Raw genomic sequence first — 22,139 nt, 5'->3', positions numbered from 1 at the left:
TTTTCTGCCATCATCCCATTTTGTGCCACCATCTCCCATGGAGAGGCTGAAGACTCCCAGGTTTCACCTTGGGTGTAAATGCCCTGTCTTTATCCCTAAATAAACTTTGCTGCAGTGCTATGGGGTTTTGTTTTCCTGTGTGTGTGTGGGAGGTGTTTTGTTTTTGTCATTGTTGTTTTGGTTTAAAAAAACAAAACCAAACCAAACCCAAACAAACAAGAACCCAAACAAACCAATTATCCTATTCATTTAATCCCTCCTTACACTACACAACTCAAGTACTTAATTGCTTGACCTGCCGCAACTATGGCAGAAAAATAACATCTCGGTCCAGGATATACAAACACAACACACAAAACTGCCAACTTAGTGGTCACCTGGCTTTGAACAATTACCAACAGCACAAAATTAGTGTCCTCGCTACCTCGTGATCTGATTCACCGCAGAGATCTTCAGAGAGAATGTATTTATGTTTATTAAATCTTGACTAGATATACAGCATCCGTTTCCTAGTATTTAGGCTGAACTAAAAGACTCAGAAGGCCCCACAAGCTACTCCTGCTTACAGGCAAATGTTATTCTAACACGATCTTACCTCTTAGAGAGGGTGAGATGGGGATATAAAACTTTGGTTTAGAGAGTTTTAAGAGTTCCATTCTCACAGCAGCCACAAGTTGCTTTCAGCTGTGCATTAGTTTTCATATTTACCACCCTCAAGTGAAAATTAAAGTAGGATAATAGCAAGACCAGAGCCTTTAAACCCTTGGGCTTCAGTTCCCAGCCAGGCTGGGATGTTCTTCCTTCCCGAGGCCCGACTGCCACCCTCTGGCTATTTCATGATGTTCAGGTTCCATCTTTCCAAGGCTGAACTGTAAAGCCAAAGGGCTTCCACTAAACGGCAAATTTGAGGCCATTGTTGTTCCAAAAAGGTTTATCCCAATGAACATTCAGAGAACTCGGAAGAGGTTTTGGACTTGGAACACAGCTGTAAAAATTCTATAAGTCTCAGAGTAAGCTGCCACTGTGGACTCTAAACAGCCCAGAGTAATCCCCAAAAACGGATGTTGTCATACATTTTATTTCTCCTCCTGAGCTGTCATACGCCTGGAGAACAAGCAAACTCAGCACACTCAGATCTGCTAACGTTAATTCAGGTCCCCTTTCGGTCTTACTCTTCAGGACTGTGAATCAGTTCATTGACATTTTTCCTGGTTATTCAGGCAATGGGTTCAGTGCATTGCACAGAAAACACAACCAGAGTCTCCCAAGTCTTAGGCACTAAAGTAGCACATCATTTTTTTCAAAACCATTAACTCCTAGGTCATCCTGGCCCAGGGGGTAGCTTCAATTTATTTGCATTTTCAAAATTAAACAGGCAGATAATGAATGTTTTGACTCGGGGCATTCAAAAGAAAATGAACACCACTTGTTTAGTACCAAGCACTTCAATGTTGCTGAAAACTTACAGCTCGTTTGACCTAAACGGTGTTTTTTCTACTTACCTCATTCGCCATAATCCGTCCAGTAAGTACCTTCAAAGCTTCATGAACTGAAGTTCAGCCGTCTTCCCCCAAAACACATTGGAAGTATTTGCCCTTTCATAGGATTTTCAGGACTCGAGCACTAGTATCTGTTAACCCGAGAAGCTCAGTTCCCTCTTTTGTCAGAGATGGCTAAAAACTTGTCCTGACAAAAGAAGAACAGCACCTTTCTTGCCTGTTGAAACCATTCTACTTGCATTAAAAAACAACCTTAAATTCAAGCTTCACTGGGTCACAGCGCATGGGAGCGAGCTTTATTCTCAAACCCAGCAATTGTAGCCAAAACACAAGATGGAAGAATTCTTGCTACTGGGACAGCCTGTGTGGTTTTATCCAACAGACAAAATTCAGAATTGTGAAGCTTAAGTTAAGGAGATGGAATGTCCTCAGAGGATTTTTGAAGACTTCCTTGCCTTCAGTGTCTCCTCTTGCCCACCTTAGGTAGCTCATGGCTTGTCCACCTTTCTCCTGATGGACCTGAGATGCTCAATGACTCTCCTGACCAGCATAACAAGGCTTCTGGCCCTTTGTGGAAAGCTATCAACCCTATCAAAGCTATCAATACCACCAAATTCCATCTGAGACCCAACTACCTGTTGAATTCAAGTCCTTATGGAACCGCTCTTGATTCCACCAAACATATATTGCTTTACATGTAGGAAGGCACATAACTTCCAGAAGTCACGGGTACATTTTTTTTCTCCTTTCCGCATTCTGGAGTTAAAAAACAGTGCATGGTTTTGTTTTAGTAGGATTTTGGTTAATTGTTTATACTGCGAACTTCACACAAGCCGATCCCCTTCCTCCGATATATGAATGCTGAGGTTTATGGCAGCTGTGGACGGGCATTTGTTCCACATTTCAGAGAGTGCAGACTCATGCGCAGACATATTTTACTCTGATGAAAGCAATGATTGGTGAGATAAGGAATTTTATTATTAGACTTTCCTCCATCAACAATTCTAATAATAAGAGGGAAAGAAATGCAGGAAAAAAAAACAAGGTAAAAGAGTAACTAAGGCCCATTTCCTTTTGGTTGTTATCAACAGGTATGAATGATTTATCTTATTATTCCCATCACATTTTTACTCTGTGCTTACTTGGCCTGGGAAGATGCGTTTCTTCCATTACCTCACAAGCCATCCTCCTTTTGGATATTCATCAGAAAAAGCACCATATATTCTCCAAAATCAACTCACCCCTTCTGGAGACTAAACCACCCATCGCTGAGGTAACAGGGCGATGGAACCATCTTCATTAGTGCTACACCAGGTGCCATATCCTGGTTTGGCATCTGTAACGTTGGTGTAGTGAATGAAAAGACCCCAGGAAAATACTGTAAGGCTAATTCACACCCCCAAAAATCACACAGCACGTGACCTTTTAGGGTGTGTTTTGAAGGCACATCATCCAAAAGAGAAAGACCAGCAACGTGTTGGTTGACATGTACCTACGGGGTTATGCAGCCTGTTGACTTCTGCTGGTTGAAGAGTTAAACGCATTTAAACAGCACCCTAACCCCTAATGCTTTTATATCTTCATTAAGTTTGACTGCAGCTCGGATGGGAATACCTCCTGCTTCATGGACCAGAAGTCACAAGTTCTCTCTGCTTAACAAATCACTCAAAAAGCTTCAGGTGACCCTTTTGCTGCCTTAATAACCCTTGTAGGGATCCCAAGCATGGACGTGCCATATTTCTGCCTCTTCTGTCTTTCAGGAACGGGTTCAATCACACCCAGAAGTGGAAACCAGGTGCAGAGACTCCATGGGAGGTTACAAATGGGCAAATAACCCGGAGGTCTTCACCACAGAGGAGATGTGGAGGGCAGCATTCGCACAGAACACAGTTGAGCTCTCACATCTATGCACCTGGGGAAGAACCTCCTCTTTCCTGTTGATTAGGGCTCTAATTAGATCTTTTTCCCCACGATTATTTCCTACAGAACTGCTGCCAGCACCTTCTCCACCTCACCCACATATATACAAATTGGTTTGGGCTCTCACATGCTCCTCGCTGCCCCTCGGTTTTGCACTTCTATTGCCATTGTTAATTAGATATAGGTATTTGAACATACTGTACCTACACAACTCCCTATTGCTTCCACATGTCAATAATTGCCATGTGCTTTGATTTCATGCTGTCTCAACTTTCTTACTACATTCATCACGAGAGCCACCTCAGAAAAGTCTATGTTAGATATGAGATTTCCCACCTATATACTCAGCAAATGAAGTATCAGCAGACAGAAAGGAATCTGCCCCCCGGTTCCAAAGCTGCCTCCAGCCTGGTGGAACGTAACCTCCTCCATTCACCTTTTCCCCATAACTCAGCACCAGAGAAGAGGAATGAAAGAAGAATCAAGAACATGTCGTTTAAAAAAAAAAAAAAAAGACTAAAAAATCATATTAATCACATTCATCACTGGAATAAGCTGCACCACCTCCCCACCTCTGGCTTAGCCAGCTCTCTCCTCTGTGCTGTATCTTCACGATGTTCTCCACAGGAGGCAACGAGGGTGGGGAATTCCTCTGTAAGGATCCACTGCTGCTTATTTATGTAGGTAGGCATCAAGCCAGAGCTCCCCCGAATCCTTCAAAGAGCTGCCAAGAGAAGAACGACATTTCCTTAGACACCAGGTAATAAAATACAGCGTCCAGGAACGGAGCCTTGTGGGAAGAATTCCCATCCAGAGATTAAGCAAAGGAGATGATAAAATCATGGAATGGTTTGGGTTGGAATGGATCTTTAAAGCTCATCTTGTCTCAACCCCCCCTGCAATAAGCACGGACATCTTCAACCAGATTGGGTTGCTCGGAGATCTTCAGAGACAAGGTAATGCAGACAAAGATGGAGAAGAACCAAACCACTGGGGCTACCTCAAAGACTGGAAGGTTAAAACAAACAACTTGATAAGAATGGAAACAAAAGGAGCGAGCACGGCAGAAGCGAACCATGTGACTTTTCAATGGAATAAGAAATACATGGGGGGCAAAGAGGGGAAGAAAGGAAGGACAAAGAAAGAATAAATGAGAGTTGAAGCTTATCTTTAGGAAAACACCTCTTTCCCTGGAGCATAATTGGAGACAGAGGTGCCAGACCTGGCATCCTTCTGACCTGCGACTCTTCCAGGCTGAAGACAAGGAGCTCTCCATTGGGTCCTTCCTACTGACACCTCTGTGTTCTTAATTCACCTGCTGTGACTGAAACCAGCCCTGTGGCTGAACAGTTTTCTGCTCCCTTTCACAGTCACCTGCACTATCTACAGCTCTTCTCATAAGTCCTGTGATCCAAGCTGGCTGCCTCTTCCCCACGTTCCTCACTTGTTCGCCCCGTAATGTTGGAAACCCTCCACCCAGGGAATGCCAGGGGTGGATACGTACTACACAATGTCCGCAAAGGCGGTGAGCAACGGCTTGCACTGGTACTCGACGCCGTGTTTGGCACACAGGGACTTCACCAGCGGGGCCACCTTCCAGTAGTTGTGTCGAGGCATCGTAGGAAAAAGGCTGCGGGAAAAGCACGTGGTGATTCAATGGCATTTGTTGTCACCCCAGAGAATTCCTGGCCCTCTTCTGGGTCTAAGCCCAAGAATGCCCAACCTCCCCTTGTGCTCGTGGCCATCAGCGCTCCATGGTGGTCCCTCTCATGTCACTTTAGTCACCATTGTAATAACAAGGAGGCTTGTAGTTCTCACTCCGTGCCATGCCACTCATATCTGAAGTGGTGCTGGTGCTCACAGGCACTCCAGAAAGTTTCTTGGAGTTCCCATTCCATCACCATATAAAGAACAGAGACTTTATCTGTGTTAGCTTTTGTTCTTGTGTTAGCTGACAGAGACAGGGACCACATAGGCGCTTCAGATCTGGTGTAACCAGCACTTGAAATTCCCTCGCACCCCCAACCCATGCTCCAACTCACTGGTGCTCGATTTGGAAGTTCAGATGTCCACTAAACCAGTCATTGAAAAAGGACTGATGAACGTTACACGTTGCCTGGAGCTGAGAGGAGAAAAAAAAGTGACATTTAAGTGTTGTTTTAGCAACGTCCCTTCTCTTACAGGTGCCAAACACAACAGTAAGCAGGTACAAGTTCCTCATCAACACGTGTCTTCTGGCTGAATACAGCAACTCCGAGAGCTATCTCCAGTCAACACGAGATGGTCATGTTGTGATATACGATTGTTAGCAACAGAATTCAGAACAGACTTAAATTCCCCAATGAGATAAGCCATAACAACCATAACTTTCATCTCTCTCACTTAAAAACCTGTGTAATGGCTTCGGAACTAAAATAAGACTGAGCACACAAGAAAGATCTGCATCCTTCATGCACAAAAAGCTCTTTTCTACCTGAAGAGCACTGTAGCATCTCTAATTATTTCATTTGAGGCATCTATGCTTGGCGTTTGAAGCCTCCATCCCACTTCTGCACCTTCTTTCTTTGCAGTAATCACTCCGCACAGGGAGGACAAGGTCCTTCTGTTTTCCTCTCTCAGTTCCTATCATTTCTATGATCCGCTATTGTGGGTGCTACATACACAGAACCTCCAAAGCCCCACAGAAAGATGGGCTCACCTGGGTGGAGAACCAGTCCACGTTCTTATCATAATCAATGTGCATCGGGATGTGATTCATTTGTGTAACCCAGACAAACCAGTTACTCTCTATAAACCTGTGCATACAAAGACACACAAAAAACATTATCTCACACCTACGCTGTAAAAATATCTCTACAAAACACTCATACATATATAAGCTAGTCATTATTTGATAAAATGAACGCCAAGAACCCCAAACATCTGCTCAGAAGATCAAACCTATAGACATTTTTATTCTCTACAAAGATACTTTCCACCTTCTAAAGACACACAGCTGACAGACAACCACGTTTGTCTTGTGGAAACCCATAAGGAGACAGAGGGACAGGGAGCAGATGAGAAAGACAACCAGAGGTTGAAGAAAAGCTGACACAAAGGATCAATAGGCTATTGGTAGAGAAAATGAAGGAATTTTAAGTTGAAATCATACCTGACTAAGAGGTGAAGCCCCAGGATACCCTTCACCCCCAGCAAGGGCAAGTAGGTGAGAAAAAACCTGATGTAGAAGCTCAGCATCCAGGCCAGGTCCTGCAGTATGGGGAACAGATACAACTTCATTAAGAGGAAGAATTATTGGCTTCTGAATCTGCCATCCACTCTACATGGCACTCCTTTGAAAACCTCCCGTAATATCTTCTACTAACAGATTTTTCCTCCCTGGCCCCATGACAAAGCAATCTGACATAGCCACAGACATTCCTGTGCTCAGGAATTACCCTGGTTTTCTGAGCCCAGCACAGAACAAACACTAGAGAGGACATATTCTAAAGCATCACATTTTCCTCTGGCTACAAAGATAAAGCAAGCAGTGAGAAAAGCAAAAACCCAGGCAGTGAAAAGAATGAAGAGCTCTGCTTTACCTCCACCTCATCCTTTTTTGTCCCTTTTCACATTTCTTGGAATCTCTTATTCCCCTCGTGTTTATTTTCTCCTGACTGTCCCACCTCCCGAGGAAGAATAAAGCAGCCAAGCCGCCTTGTCTGCAACCCCCACATCTCAAAACAAAGCCAGCTTTTGCTGCATTTTTTTTCTAAAGTCACTAGAGACCATGTTATTCCTCAAGGTCCTAAATTTTCCCCTAACAAACCACCTTCCTAACTCCAAAAGACGGCTACACACCCCCTATTCCACTTCACGCTGAACTGTGAGCATTCAGCTTTAGCTCCCTGAAACCTTCTTGATTTTTAATACATCATTTTGCAAAATGGAAGTGTACTTCAATCTCCTCCAAACCCCCTTGAATTCTGCTACTTTTCCCCTTTTTCTGTGCCCAAAAGATTCTGTTGTACTGCTTTTAGAAAACAAAAACCAATGGCCATAATGAGCACTTCTCCTTTAAAGCAGACACTCATGCCACCTGAAGGACAAGCTTTGTATGAACATCAAACCTGCAGAAGAAGGAACGTTTCTAGACACTCACACACCCTGGACCGAGCCAGAACATGAGATATTATTTCCAAGATCATATATTGCCAATGTGGTACACAGCTCAGCGTTCCTTCCAGTAATTTCTTGCACTGAAAAGCATCCATTAAAGAAGGAGAAGCCACCGTTGGCAAAGTGCAGCTGACTTACCACCCACTGTTTCCGCTGGACCACGAAGTAGAAGACATACCACTGGAAGTAAAGAGGCACCAGAGCTGGAGGACCAACTAGAGTGGAGAAACAGAGACATTAATCGTGTCCTTTTACCCCAGGGAGGCGAACTGGGAAAGGAAAGGGTTGAGTCAACGTTGTCCATACAACCACTTAAGGGTTGGGTTACTCACTGATGAAGAAGTACTTGTGCTGGTGGTTATAAGGCATGAATTTCTTCTTTTGCACACCAAGCTGTTGAAAGAAGCAAATTACTCAGGTTGTGAAGACAGCTCGAGACATCCGTGCATACACTCCTACTTATGCTTGCAAAGAAATGCATGCTTAGATACCTTCTAACCTTTCAAAGAGATGTCCTACCAAACCACGCCAGCTTCCACCACGCCACTGGCTTCATCATCCCCTGGAATTCCAGCCTCTGATTGCTATGATAAGTTTTCTGCCCTGCTTTAGGTGCACAACAGGCTGGATGAGTCCCTTGCACCACAAAAAGCAGCGTGCACTGGAGGCCCTTTCCCTACAGAGGGCACAGTTGCTTAACACTTAAACCCAGAACCACGTAAGGCACTGAGAACAGTTTGCTGCCAATATAGCATTGTAGGTGTTTCTTTTTTCTGAAGCTATAAATAAAGATAACAGTGTGCAGAACTCCCACCTACTCGCAATTAATCCCCAAAGCGGAAAAATGAGCATCTAGACACTAAACTGCGCCCACAGGAATAGGGGTGAACAGATTATCCTCCCCCTGAGGCCACTAATTTTTCAATGTTTGCTGTATAAATATAACAGATCACGTCACTGGCTTCCTTGAGGAACTCCATTATATTCCTGTGCACGTCCAAACCATTTCCGAATCGCAGCCCTTCCTTAATTTCAATGCAAATCACAGCATGTAAGCCAGGTGACGCTAGGAATTTATGTAACTATTTTTTTTTTAAAGGATCGGAAAATGCTAAAGCCATTCCATTAATTTCAGTGTTGTATCAGAAATCGAGTTGGACTCTGGTCTGACAGCCCCTGTCAGACTGAGACCCCTCAAATAGCTCTTTTGATCAGCAATTGTAAATTTTCCAGATAGTCCTTGCTTATCACCCACTGCTTCACTTCCCAAAACGTTACAATTCGTCAAAGCTGATCTTGGCAAATAGAATTTGGAACCTCATCTTTCTGCAAATATCTCTTCAGAGACATATGAACTTGGAACTGTGACAAATATTTCATCCTTATTTTAAAACACAGCAAAAATAACTTCAGTTGAAATTTTAAGAAAAACCCCAGAAGTACTGAAGTATAATTAAGGAATACTAGGGATTACTGGAAAGTAAAGTAGCACTATATCAAATAGTAAGTCAAACCATTTTTGGGATGTACTTCTCACTTTACAGAAGGAGTTTTGGTGTTTTTCTTTAAACCTTCAGAATAAATTCGGATAATTTCAACCCACGGCAAGATTATGTTAAGGAAAAACAAACAAACCAGTGTGACATTAAGTATATGGAAGGTAGCGATGCATCAGGATCTTTCTTCTTGTTTTCCAAAGGTGATTAATGCCAAGCTGCGCTTTCTCCAAATTCCTGACTTACCGAGAGATCTCATTGACCAACCCAACAAGTCTCCAAGCTCTTTGCAGCTTTCCCAGTTGAAACCCTAATTCTGCACCCTCCCAACCTCCGCCAGGTCTCACCTCTACCGAGAGTGTTTTTCCCAAAGCAAAGAATAAGGGGTGCATGTTAACATCGGGGTCCTTTCGGAAGCAGTTGGGTTTGGCGTGGTGTTGGAAGTGGAGGTGATTCCACCAGCTGGCTGGTGCTCCCTGGAGGAAGGAATGAGAAGAGGGTGTTGTAAAGAAGTTGTATCTTCTGCCCTTAGTCCTCCCACCCCAGTATTTCCTTGAATTCGCTTTCTTCTTGTAACTGAGGTTGGTTTTGACCGCAGAGCATCCCGGGCAAGGACTCACAGTCCCTTTCAACACCCAGTGCCCACCTTCAGATGGCCGATGACGAACTTGTGCACCCAGTGGTTCCACCTGGACTTGCTAAAGACTGAAAGGTGTCCAAAATCATGCTGGAGCCAGCCAGCCTGGGCCTGCAATTAAAGAATAGATTTTAAAAAGATCAGCGCTGCTGGGGATAAAAAGAAGAGTCAGGAGTCTCCGCATGTGAAAAGGGCTTTCAGTTCTCCCACTCCCACACTCCTCACAACACAACCCTGGACAGCGAGAACATTTCCACTAATTTGCGCTAATTTCCACTAAAACCCGGTCCAAACACTTCTCTTTCACTATGCATCCCAGACTTTGCCTGATGACTTTTAGTCCTAGATAGTTGTTTTCAAGAGGAATCAAAAAATATCATTGTGGGGAGGGGAAAAAAAAGTCACAGAGCTCAGAAACAGCATTTATTCTTTCACAAAACTGCAATGAAGTCGGCAACAAAGTCTCCTTTAAGGAGCAGCTTGTTGCTGCCTCCTCTGAGTACTTGTAATTCCAAGGGGATCGGGCAGGCAGGGAGGAATAGCCGGGGCTTTGAGAGTGGCTCTGCCGTCTCCTCTGACTCGCTGCGGGTTCCCATGGGAACTTTGGTGGCTTGGCCACAGCTTCGGAGTCCTGGCACCAGGGATCTCCAAGGCGTAGTGTGGTTCTCATTGTGGGAAAAAGGCTGGGAATAAGGAGGGCTTTGATGGGCTACGGGAAGGAAAAAGCAGGGCAAAGCCTGCTCTAGCAAAGGAGAGCATCGTGGCACTGTCATTGTGCCCTTTTGGGAGAAGGAGGATTTGGGGAAGTCCACAAAGATCAGGCTTCTCCTGTGCTTATGGCAATGAGCATCTAAGTCTCAAAGGGTTGGTGTTTCTAGGGCTTTTTCATAGAATGGTTTGGGTTGAAGGGACCTTCCCAGCTCCCCCAGTGCCACCCCTGCCATGACAGGGACATCTTCACCAGCTCAGGTTGCTCAGAGCCCCGTCCAGCCTGGCCTGGGAAGTCTCCAGGGATGGTTCATCCACCACCTCTCTGGCCAACCTGGGCCAAGCTCTCACCACCCTCAGGGCCAACAATTTCTTCCTCATGTCTCGCCTGCTTTTTTACCTGGACCGTGCCGAGGAGCAGCGCCGAGCAGAGGAAAGGCACCGTGGATGCTCCGAAATACCAGATGACGAGCCAAGCGGCAACATCCAACAGCAAGATGTGGCAGAGATACAGGATGAAAAAGGCAGGGTTGGGGTTGAGAAGCCCCATCTTCTCCACGGCTGCGCGGAGCTCACGGAAATCTTCTACCAGCTTTTTCTGTGGGGAGACCCAAGAGTATCTGCTGGTGTGAAAATGGCTCAGGAACCCAAGGAGGAGCTCGGTTTCTCCTCTCAAGGAGCTTCTGTAGCAATGGCGAAAAGCTGAGGGTCACCTGGAGACAAATCTTCACTAAGACTATAAATAATGAGGTGAAGGGGAAGCTTCAGACCAACATAGTGATCCAGGAGATCCTGTCGTTGTATGTACAGGGACTTCTGGCTGCCAGTAAGAGAAGTTAAATTGCACATTTTCATCCCAAATACCAAGCTTTTAAATACTTACATTCTTGCTGGGCTCAAAGCTGGGTTGATCTGGTGCCAGCTCCCCAATTAAGAGTGGGCCCATGTACTTCCTTACTAGTGTCTTGTCAAGATGAAACGCTACGAAAGGATCCTGAAATACAGATACAGGGACAGGATGAAGACAAATGATCATTCAGGTGGCAGGAAAATAAATACATTTCGTGATATCCTGGGCTCAGCAGAAAACAACCCTACTAATGGAGCCGAACCAGATTTTACTCCACAAATCCTCCTGTTTTCTTCACACCATTTGAAGGTGGATTCTCTGTATAATTTCTTATCTGGATGCTGATAAGTGCACGTTCCCAATAAATACAGGCTCACTTCCCTCTTCTGAGTCTGAAAATTACATCTCCTGTTGAACCACAAGATGTATTCTCCGCCACGTACTCCTCTGCTTTTATCTTTAGTTTCCACCTTATTTTTCCTCAGGCTCCATATCCTGAAATGAGCATCTGACTGGGGAGAAGGGCAGGATATCAGCACAAAAACCTGGCCAAACTGGGAAAAATACCAGGACAAGCAGGACACAGACAGGTGATGGCAGCTCCAGCAACTCTCTTGACATCCCCCTGTTTCTCCAAACACGCACCCTCAGCAATCTCCAATGCCCACCTTGCCACATCTGCCTAGGATAGTTTGATTTCCTCCTGTTTTATTTTCTCTGGCAATTCCAAGGATCCCTGTTGGAGAAATCAGTTACTTTTATCATTTCAATCTCACGGCAATCTCCATGGTGACCAGGCAGCCAGCTGAAAAAATCATTAGGGGTTGTTATCACTGTCGACTCTCCCGCTACACTTAGATGACAAATCCCCTGAGCACACATGGCTGTTCGACATCTGTTTCCTAACAAAGATCTCCCATTTACCTCCTTTTACATATTTCTCTCCTGGCATCCAAACCAGCACGTATTTTACCATCTCCTCCAGCCTAAGGATGCTTTTTTAAAGACAATATCTGCCCACCGCACATCAGTTTGTAAACTGCCCGCACCACACGCCATTCAGCACTATAGTTACTAATTTATCATTGCGTGCTTTAAAATAAATCGTCCTTTTGAAAGATATCTAGTGAAGAAAGGGGTTAAAAAAGCAGCTGATGTTGCAAGCTCTGGGTCAGGGCTGTTGTATCTTACTTGTAGCATCCTCTCTGCTAAGGTTTATGTGAATGAGGGGAAGAGGAGAAGGGAATGTACATTTGCATTTTCTCATTGAAAAAGGAAGAACAAAATGGGGAGGAGTATGCGGGCCAACCAGAGGAGGATGGTACCACACGTTCAGACCAGTCTTTCCCATGGAGGCTGTAAAACCTGGCAGAGCAACACTAAGGGGAGCTTAAGGGACCACTGATTGCACCTTCTAGAAATCACAGCGCTCTAGTGGCATTCAGCAAACTAAAAGTGTTCTTTCTTGACTTCTTTCTTTTTTCTCCTGTTTTCGAGAAGCCTGATTTATTATTTTATTTTCATTTCCAGGACAAAACTACGGGAAAAATGGGAATTGAGTTGGCTCGGGTTCCTGAGCGGTCAGCAGTTCGGCCGCAGCGACGGAGACGATAACGCCTGAAAAATGCAGCTGGCTGCAATGTGACCATCTAACTGCGCTCAGCCCTGCGTGCTGGTCACTGCCACTGGTTTGTTCCTGATTGCACAACACCAACAGGGCTTCAAAAACGCATCCGTGCATGAAACAGGTGCAAACTTGTATATTATCTCCAGCTTTACATTATATGCGTATGATGAAGTGAAGGAAAGCGCTAGATCTTGAGTTCCATCCTTTCTGGGCAGGGACAAAACTGCCCTGAAACAGCGCCCATTAAAAACATTCTCGCGGTAGCTTCACCATCCCACACCTGCCCTTGGCTCTAAATATTTACATTTAGAAAGATACATATTTTCTTTTGCGAAAGACATAAGCAGACAAAGGAAGGAAACACAGCAACAAAATTACCCCACACCCCGCTTGTCAATTCAAACAATGTTTCCTCCGCATTGCAATAGTAATTGGCATTCAGACATGAATGATTTTTTTCGATTACAAAGACTGAAATGCGATTTTCAGCAATATTTTGCATCTCTTGGAAACGTGGTGCTGAGTTTTTAAAGTCAGAGGAAGCCGAATGCACCCATATACTTGCAAAAAAAGAAAATAGCAAGTCCATGTGTGCACACAGCATCGCTACAAATACCTCATGTGTTTCTGTTCAGTTCTGGCCTGTGGCTCACCATGTATTAAAACAAGAGAATTCCTATTTGCTACATGCATGCAAAAATCATTGTTGGTTGGGTTTTGTTGTTGTTGCTGCTGTTTTGTTTGGGTTTTTTTTCCCAGATTCACGGCCGTTTGCAGACGCATTATTTGTGGGACGTTTTTGTTACCCCTGCAAAAACGTTTTCTTGTAAAAATCTATAAAATTCAGTAGATAGCTTTGCACATAGGAGCTCACGCTATGTGCAGAACACAGCCCAGCGTCTCTTCATTGAGCAGCCCCTTGTTCGCCCCCGCCTTGCCACTCGCCCCCTGCTCGTGTTTTGGTCCCTGGTGATCCCCCCCCACTCCACGCGTGTCACCACTCACGCTGCTTAGGAATAAGGGACAACAACACTTGTGCCCCTGCCCCGAACTTTCCTCCTCCATCCATCCCTCCCCGGGATGCCCCGAAAGAACCGGGGACGGACCTTCCGTGGGACGGAGCCCCCGGATACCGACACTCCAGGGACGGACCCCCCGGGGGATGGAGCCCCCGGATACCGACACTCCAGGGACGGACCCCCCGGTGGATGGAGCCCCGGGAGATGGACACTCCAGGGATGAAGCCCCGGGGGACGGACACCCCCCCGCCGCTCACCGTGGCGTCCTGCCCGGCGTAGTGGCTGATGACCCGGGATCCTCCCGGGTGCCTCCGGCAGAAATGGCTGATGTCGTACACCTTCCTCTCGATCACCAGCCACCGCTCCTGCGTCCCCGGCCCCCGCCCGTTCCGCTGCCCGATCTCCTCCCAGGTGAAGCGCCGCAGCCCCCGGCCCGGTTCGGAGTCCTCCATGCTTGGGCTGGGCTCGGTTCGGCTCCGCTTAGCTGGGCTCGGCTCGGCCCTCCTCGCTCCTTCCCAGCCCCTTGAAAACCGGCCCGCTGGCTCGCCTCCCATTGGCTCCCTGCTCCCTCAAGCCCCGCCTCCCCCTCTACTCCCGCACTCTCATTGGTCCTCGCTCGCGTTGTGCCCGCCCCCTGGAGGGACGCGCTATGGAGCGGGGCTCGGGGCTGCAGGAGCGCGGTTTGGTGGTGGAAATCGGGGAAAAGGAGGAAACTTCGGCCTCCAGCTTCGCATCTTCAACTGTTCAGGCTGTAATAAATGATGGGCTGTGATATACTTAAAGTTTTGGGGTTTTTTTTTCCAAATGTTTTCGTGTATATGATTGATACTTCAACCAAAACAATAGCAAAATACCAAAGCTTATGATAACACTGAGAGCTTAAAATCAACTTTCAGGTTTCTAATATTACAGCCTTATATATTTGAGGTATCCACACACTGGGAGTTTAGCAGTTAGAACACATTCTGAAGGTTTTTTCCCATAATAACATAGCAAACGCTACTTGTGATCCACTGAACAAATGGCCCCTGAAACGTCACATCAGAAATCAGGATCCATAAAATGCCGACTGAAGTGACGTCAACAGACAAAAGTAGGAGGGAGGAAAACACAAAAACCCAAACAAACCCCCACCCACAAAACACAGAAGCAGTAGCATGGACACTCAGAGTTATTCCACTGTTGCGCAAACCATTTTAGTGCTAACAAAGACGTTCATTTTAGAAGGAGGTATATAAGTTTAGTTTTAAAAAGTTAAAAGGTTCGTAGTTGCCTGGTATAACATCAGAAAACAAACAAAAAATGCGTAGTTTAACATAAGTAACTCATTCATTTGGTTTTAGAGGAGTCAGCTTTGAAAGGACAAATATCAGACTCACAAGTGTCTTATGTAGGGACAGGAGATGGACTCAATGACACTTGTGAGTCCCTCCCAACTCAGGATATTCTATAATTTTAGGATTCTATACCTTTGGTGCAGCCATAGGCACAGGATAAAATTATATCAAACATATTTGAGGGCAACCGACAGCCCTCATCATCTTGGCTTGCTCATAAAGTAGCTGGTTACAAGACACATTCCTAAAGCTGTCGGTGCAGGTGCCAGAGTTATTTAAACGCCTTCGCTTCCTACCAGGGGAAATGGGATAAATGCGGCTTTATATAGATTTGCTGATTGTATCAAACTGTGGGTTTGATACACCGGAGGGCAAGAGAGATGGGCAGGCTGACAAGAACATCAAGTAGTTTGGCTTGAGCAAGCGCCAAGTCCTGCGCTGAGGACGTAAAGAACATGGGAATGGGGTGAAAATATCGAGTGGCTGGTCCTAGATGACTTGTTATGTGGAAAGGACAGAGGCTTGGTGGTCAGTGCTACACGCCAGGTGAAAATACAGCCTGGAAAATTAGACTGTGAACAAGATATACGATTTGGAGGAAGCAGGAAAGCGGTGCAATTCACACCCAAACTGCTTATTTCTAGACCAATTTACAACCTGTTTCTCCTCGCTTCCGGGTTGAGGATGCCTCATCTTCCCTGATCGTGGCTTTTTTACCCCCTTTCCAACCAATTTCTCCTGCTTTTCCGTCTCTCCTGCCTCTCCCTCTCAGCTCCCCCAGCATCTTCTGCTGCTGTGGCCACACGTGGCTGCTGCCACCTGATGCGCAGTAAGAGGGAGGGAAGGTGGCACCGCAGGTAAATCACATTGTTGAGGGTGGTCTGCGGATTATCCTTACACTAGACCACAGAGTAATGATATAAGAGCTAACAATGCTAAAATAGACAGATCCATCTGCGTGGGACTTCATACCCATACATTAAACGTACTTTAAAATGCCTGTCTCCACATTCAGCTCCCTTCTTGCTTTCTCTAGTAGCAAGAGTCTTCTCTCTGAGCTCTCGTCACCGGTTCCAAATTCCTTTGTTTTCATTCACACCTTCCAATCTGACCCAGTTCCAGCAATTCCAGTTGAATGTAACCATAGAAACAAAGAACCGCCAGACCGGGCTGCATCCCTTCTCGTTCTGAACATCACCTGATGCTACATCACATACCGCTGCATTGGAATTCTCTGAAACGCTGTATTGAGCATTTTGTATTTCTCTTCCTTTAGCAGTGCCACAGCTAATACATCAAATCTCTGCTTAGGCACATGGGCACTGTCACCCATAAAATAAAAGGTTTTCTCCTAATCTCAGCAAAAGAACAACAAATTGCTTTGTATGCTGACTGCTGGCCATCTCACAAACATAACCATAAAAGACATTAATAATGTTTTGCATATTTTTTAATTTAACCATAATTGTAACAATGCAATAATTATTTCCATTTCTATTTTTTTTTCCTGATTGTTGCACAAAAGAACAATTGTTGTGAATTTAGTCGATATTTTTAGTTTGACTTTTCATCATCGATACGAGAGGCACTGTTCAGGTGTCCTTTTCCTATACACCACATTGAAAAACACATTTGGAATCTTGTTTTAGGGGATGGTAACAAAAGCCAAAGAGCATCACTGAGCTTGCCAAACCACAGCCTTGTTCCCCTCACGTGCCCCCACTGATTTCACCAGGACCAGAAGCTATAAGGAACATTAACACATTATTAACATATTTCCCCAAACAAATTATACAACAGTCCTTGGAATTACCTTCAAAGCTGCTTCTGATGGAAAAATCTGTGCTCTGCTCCTTTTCCTCTCAATGGGTGATTTAACCCAGGGTAAAACATCACAGAGGCTCCTTGAATCACCCAATTCCAAGCAGTGAGGAATTTTCGTGTCCTGCTACAAGCCCCCAGTTTTCATCAGTGGTTGGTTCTCCTGCACTCACCATCCTCAGGATCTCAATGGAGCTCACAGAGAATGAGATCTTTGTAACAAAGATTGCAAGAGGAAACAGCTGTTGTTATACACTCACCACCACCCCACATCCAGCTGTGACTGCTGCCGTTAACAGGGAGCCCATCCTTGCTGGAAGACAATTAGCATAATTAGCTAACATAAAACCAGACCTGGCTGCCCTGTTCTTCCAACAGCATTTTTCCTTTTCAGTGTTTGACTCCTTGTTTTACCTCCAGTAACTCCCATGTCCATTTCTCTTTATGGTCATGATCTGGCTGTGACCCAGCTTCCTAGATTAGCAAAAACCATCAAAAATCAGAGGAGAGATAAGAGGTGCTCTTTGATTCAGTCTTCTGATGCAGCTGCAATTCATTCTTAGCATCTGAGACGACTTGGGATCATCAAATGTTAGAGAAAACGTATTAGAGCTCCTTCTGTCACTACCACGGTTGGGCTGTAATGCACTTTAATATACATTAAGCGACCTGGGTGGTGAGGGATCACTTAGTACCCAAGCACCTGGTGACCAAACCAGTAATAGAGGAGATGGGCTGAAAGGGGGGCAGCCTTTATTTTATCATCTTGAAACAGGAGAAAATGAATCAGAATAATAGATGGTGAAGTCTGAACCCACAGAAAACAGGAGATTTTAAAGAAAACCAAACAACAAAACACAGTTTAAAACAGAGAAGTCTGAAAGAAGAAGCAGTTCTTGGCTTTTGTTCAGCTTCAGAGAAGCCTCGGGTGCAGAGTGCATGGGAATTGCCATGTGAGAATTTACAAGAGGCTGCTACCAGTGCAATTAAAACCATTTCGCTGATGAAGCAAATGCAAGAGGAAACCACTAATCTTAGCTCTTGTGAGCTCAGTTCCTAATCTCAGGTTTAGGAAGGTGCACTGGATCAGCCTAACAGCAGAAAAAGGGGTAGATACTAGAAATATTTCCTTTATTCTTATCAGCTGTTGTGTTGTTGGGAATGAGCTGAAATAGCTGAGTAATTTGGACTAGACAAGTTAATATTGTACCTGCAATTGTCTAGGTTGCTAACACTTTAATTATACTGACTATAAATTCTTGGGTTTGCGTATAAATGGTGTTTCTTTGGCCCACATTAACTGCATGGAGTATTTGCTCTTGTTCTCTGTCCTAACAACTGTCTGTTAAAATTTCGATGCAATAATTATACTAGATGACAGATGGAAAGAATTAATATATTACAGGCTACTGGAGGAAGATGATTGTGATTTGGGAGGAGTTTACATCTTGCCAGAAAAACAATAAACAAGAAGAAATCACTGTACATAAGGGATGGAGCTGTTGAAATGAAAATAAGTGTATTTTTTGATACGTAAATTAAGATTGGTGACTTTTCATTATAAATTACTACAAATCAGATTATACTGACAAGGCACCATTAAGAACAGAGTCTTTGCCTCCTTATTTTTATCCCGATGGGTGCTCGCAATGTCTTCTCCTTTCTCTGCTAAACAAGTGGGATTATGTACTCGGGTTCCTTGGCATCCAGAGCAGTTTGTGCCCTGACCCTGATAATCCCACACAACCAACCCGAGATCACTGCGGAATGTGCCATTCGTGCCAGCGACAGAAACACAATGGGAATCGCTGTTGGTTGGTTGCCTTGTAAAGTTAAGTCAGCTCTCCCATGAAACACAAAAAGCATCACCAACTTCCTTCAAAATGCCAGAACGTGTCAGAGGAAAATATCAAATGCATCCTTAATTTTAAATAGTGTTGAAATAGCTCAATTAATTAGCCAGCTCTAGTAGCACATGTAACAGAGGAAGCAAAATGGCCAGTATTATACAGACTAACTGAAAACAAGATTTATATTGAACACTATGCTTTTCAATGGACATTTTCATGATTAAAGTTAGGAAATAAAAAGAGAACAAAGTTCCTGTCTGCCCCTGAGGGGTGGAGGAAGAGTTTACTTTGGTTATTAAAGTGATGCTCAATGACATCTCTACCCAACCACTGGGTTCCCTCACCCCAGGCTCCCTTGCTCTCAGGATCTCATGTATCTATTTCTCATTGTATTTCAATTGATCATTCCCCCATCTCAACCCACATCCGGAGCTCCTCAACCTTTCCTTCTACTGAACGTCCAGAGCTCCTCCGCCTTTCCTTCTAGTGAACGCAAGCAAAACCCTGCGCTTCTTTCTCTCCTTACGTGTGTTTTTCCTGAGCAGAATAACTAAAGGGAGTTAAAAGCCTAAAGGTGTTTGTCAAACTGGGGACAAGGAGGATTTTCCCCACAGCTGAAGTGATTCCCATGTGCTGGTGCCAACCAGGGTGCTGCTATCAACATCACCCAGGTATTAATGGAGACGCTAATCCTTTCTAAAAGGCAAATTAAAATAATTCTATGCCATCTTACCAAATTCCACAGGGAGAAGACAACAAATTGAAAAACTGTGATTTCTAATATAAACCACTTTTCTCGGGGTGTCACTATCTTTCTTTTCCATTAACAAATCAATGCATGACATAGTGTAAAGGTACCTAAACTACCAATTCTCCCCGTATTTTCCCCGTTCCACACTAACCCAGCAAGATCTCCTTCACATATCCCAAGTTAACGTATGTATTTCTATTTTATTTTGAGAGCAGACATACCCCCTACAAAAACTCTCCCGCTTTACACTTACATATATATATATATCTCCCCTTTTCTGTGCTTTCTTTCCTGTCGTGTTTCTCACCTTTTTCCCCCCTCATCTCGTGACTCCTCGATTAAACTCAGGACTTTTCCGTCCCTCACACAAGCTCTTTGTGCCGTTAAATCTACACCATGCAACAAGCGCAGCCTTTCACCTACTTGGCCACAGAAAAGAGTCTGTTCTTCTCTCATTGCCATGGCTGGGTTGCGCTACAGGAGCCAAAAAAAGCCCACAAAAAGAGCCGCAGAAAGCCTTGACGGGATTACAGGCTGTGCTGCAAGAGAATAACGCACTTCTTTCTATATAGGAATCTTTTGATGACTTGTCGTTAAGTTATTACACAATTCTCTCTGTGAAATATCCAGATGAGGAGTTCTATGTGCAGCTTTTACATCTATCTTGCAGGTATAAGAGCCAATACCAAAACTGATCCCTCTCTTCAACAGTTCGTTTCTCACGAGGGAGGATTTGCTCAAGCAAATATACCATTGAAACCCAACCTTTGCATACGTAACCAGCCCTGCGTGGATTATCCGCTGCTTATAGTCATCATCTCTGAATTATGAACTCCCATGTGTACAAAATAACCCCCAAATTCAATAACACAAATATATTCCCTTTGTGGAGCAGTCACCTGATGGACCAGGACTGTCAGCTAATACTGTGAGTTACCAATAATAGGTATTTGATCTCTCCAAGACAAAAGAAGTCATGTCTTTGACTCAGACAGGATGCTCTGAAACACCTAAATTCACACTTCAGGCTCCTGTTCTCTGTCCTAATTTCTCAAGAAGATGTGCTGCCAGCACACAAGCCAGGTTAGCATGGCCACATTTTTATTATATATGTCATTACCCTGACATAATTTTCTCTGTTTGATGTATTTCCTTTCATTAAACAGAAATATTCTGAGTATGGTAACGTCCAAATGCAAAACAAACACATCCGAGCTGCTGCTGTTTGTCCCCCTCATTCAGCTCCCTTTTCAACCAACAAATTCCATCACTCTTATTTTTTTCTATTTTTTTAGCTGAAGTTGTAAATGAAAAGCTACAAGGCAAAGGGTAAAAACAATAGAGTAAGAAAGGATGATTCATTTACCCATGGCAATCAATATTTATTATATTGATTAGAATCATAGAATAGAATCATAGAATCATTTCAGTTGGAGGAGACCCTCAGGACCATTGAGTCCAAACAGAACCTAACTCTAGCACTAAATTACATATATATATATATCAAGAGAAACTGGACACAATAGATAGAAAAACACATCCAAATGCATCTGTGCGAGGCCCTGAGGATAAAAACACTTGGGTACCACAGTAAAAGCACCGGGAGAGCAGCTCCAGGTGAGTGGGTACAGGGAAATGCAGGATATAGGGGGGACACCCTTGGCATTACAAAGCTTAGAGTATCCAACATGCCACACAGACATGCCAACAAGCTTAAACATCCTGAAATGCAAGGAACTGAGCACAGAAAGTGTCACGGTGAACTTTTCCCACACCACGAGCAACGGGCTTCAAGTCCACCTTAATGGAGTGTCCTGCTGGCATTTATTATTATCCTTGTCGGAGGTCTATTTTGAACCGAACTAAATAAAACTAGCAAGTCTTAGGAAAACATTCCTTTCGTTTCTGACTTCCGTCATCCCACACCACAGGGAAAGGCTGGTTAATAGGCTCAAGTCCTTGTGCAGCCGTAAGACTGGGGAGAAACAGAGGAAACCTATAGCACCTATAGGACTGGAGGCATTTCTTGCTTTCACTGGAGGACGTGGCCTCTTATCCCATGTATAACCTCCCTCCTTCAACAACGGGAGAGCAAACAAGCATTGGGAATTAAAACATTTGACGGTAAAACATATGGGTTCCTTCCCCAGGAGGTCAGAACACAGTGCTATGGGAAGATGAGACGAATAAAGGGCTGAGCTACGGGAAGCCAGTGTTGCTCCAGTACTAAAAGGTGATCACACAACTGAATTCTGTATTTTAGGGAGTGCAGTCTGCACCCTAAAACATTTGAACTGCTTGTCTATTGAATTTTCTCAGGCTCAGCCAGTGCCACTGCAGAAAGGGTTAATAAAACTTCCACTTTTTAAATGCAAAACGGTCACAAGAAAAGATACCCAGACACATCCCCAGGAAAGCTGTGGGTGGCAGATACCCAGACACATCCCCAGGAAAGCTGTGGGTGGC

General features: G+C 44.5%; 1 protein-coding gene across 2 annotated transcripts in view; it reads right to left on the bottom strand.

The window, feature by feature from the left end:
* Nucleotides 1-2,455: 2,455 nt before the first annotated feature.
* The window catches only part of LOC136102002 (acyl-CoA (8-3)-desaturase-like), a 22,465-nt gene continuing 2,781 nt past the window's right edge, over nt 2,456-22,139 (bottom strand). Inside the window, exons 1-12 of one of the 2 annotated variants that reach the window (XM_065838720.2) lie at nt 14,172-14,458; nt 11,302-11,412; nt 10,819-11,016; nt 9,720-9,821; nt 9,421-9,549; nt 7,910-7,970; nt 7,716-7,792; nt 6,571-6,668; nt 6,118-6,214; nt 5,462-5,541; nt 4,924-5,049; nt 2,456-4,143 (exon numbers count right to left, since the gene is read on the bottom strand). In XM_065838720.2, the coding sequence (XP_065694792.1) occupies nt 4,092-4,143; nt 4,924-5,049; nt 5,462-5,541; nt 6,118-6,214; nt 6,571-6,668; nt 7,716-7,792; nt 7,910-7,970; nt 9,421-9,549; nt 9,720-9,821; nt 10,819-11,016; nt 11,302-11,412; nt 14,172-14,366 (1,326 nt within the window). In that variant the 5' untranslated portion in view covers nt 14,367-14,458 and the 3' untranslated portion in view covers nt 2,456-4,091. Of the gene's footprint in view, nt 4,144-4,923; nt 5,050-5,461; nt 5,542-6,117; nt 6,215-6,570; nt 6,669-7,715; nt 7,793-7,909; nt 7,971-9,420; nt 9,550-9,719; nt 9,822-10,818; nt 11,017-11,301; nt 11,413-14,171; nt 14,459-22,139 lie in introns of those variants that run through there. The other variant, XM_071808772.1, reaches the window with a different exon arrangement.

Source organism: Patagioenas fasciata, chromosome 5, assembly GCF_037038585.1.
Source record: "Patagioenas fasciata isolate bPatFas1 chromosome 5, bPatFas1.hap1, whole genome shotgun sequence".
NCBI lineage: Eukaryota > Metazoa > Chordata > Aves > Columbiformes > Columbidae > Patagioenas > Patagioenas fasciata.
The sequence above is the reverse complement of the archived record's forward strand: the minus strand, read 5'-3'. Positions and strand labels throughout refer to the sequence as shown.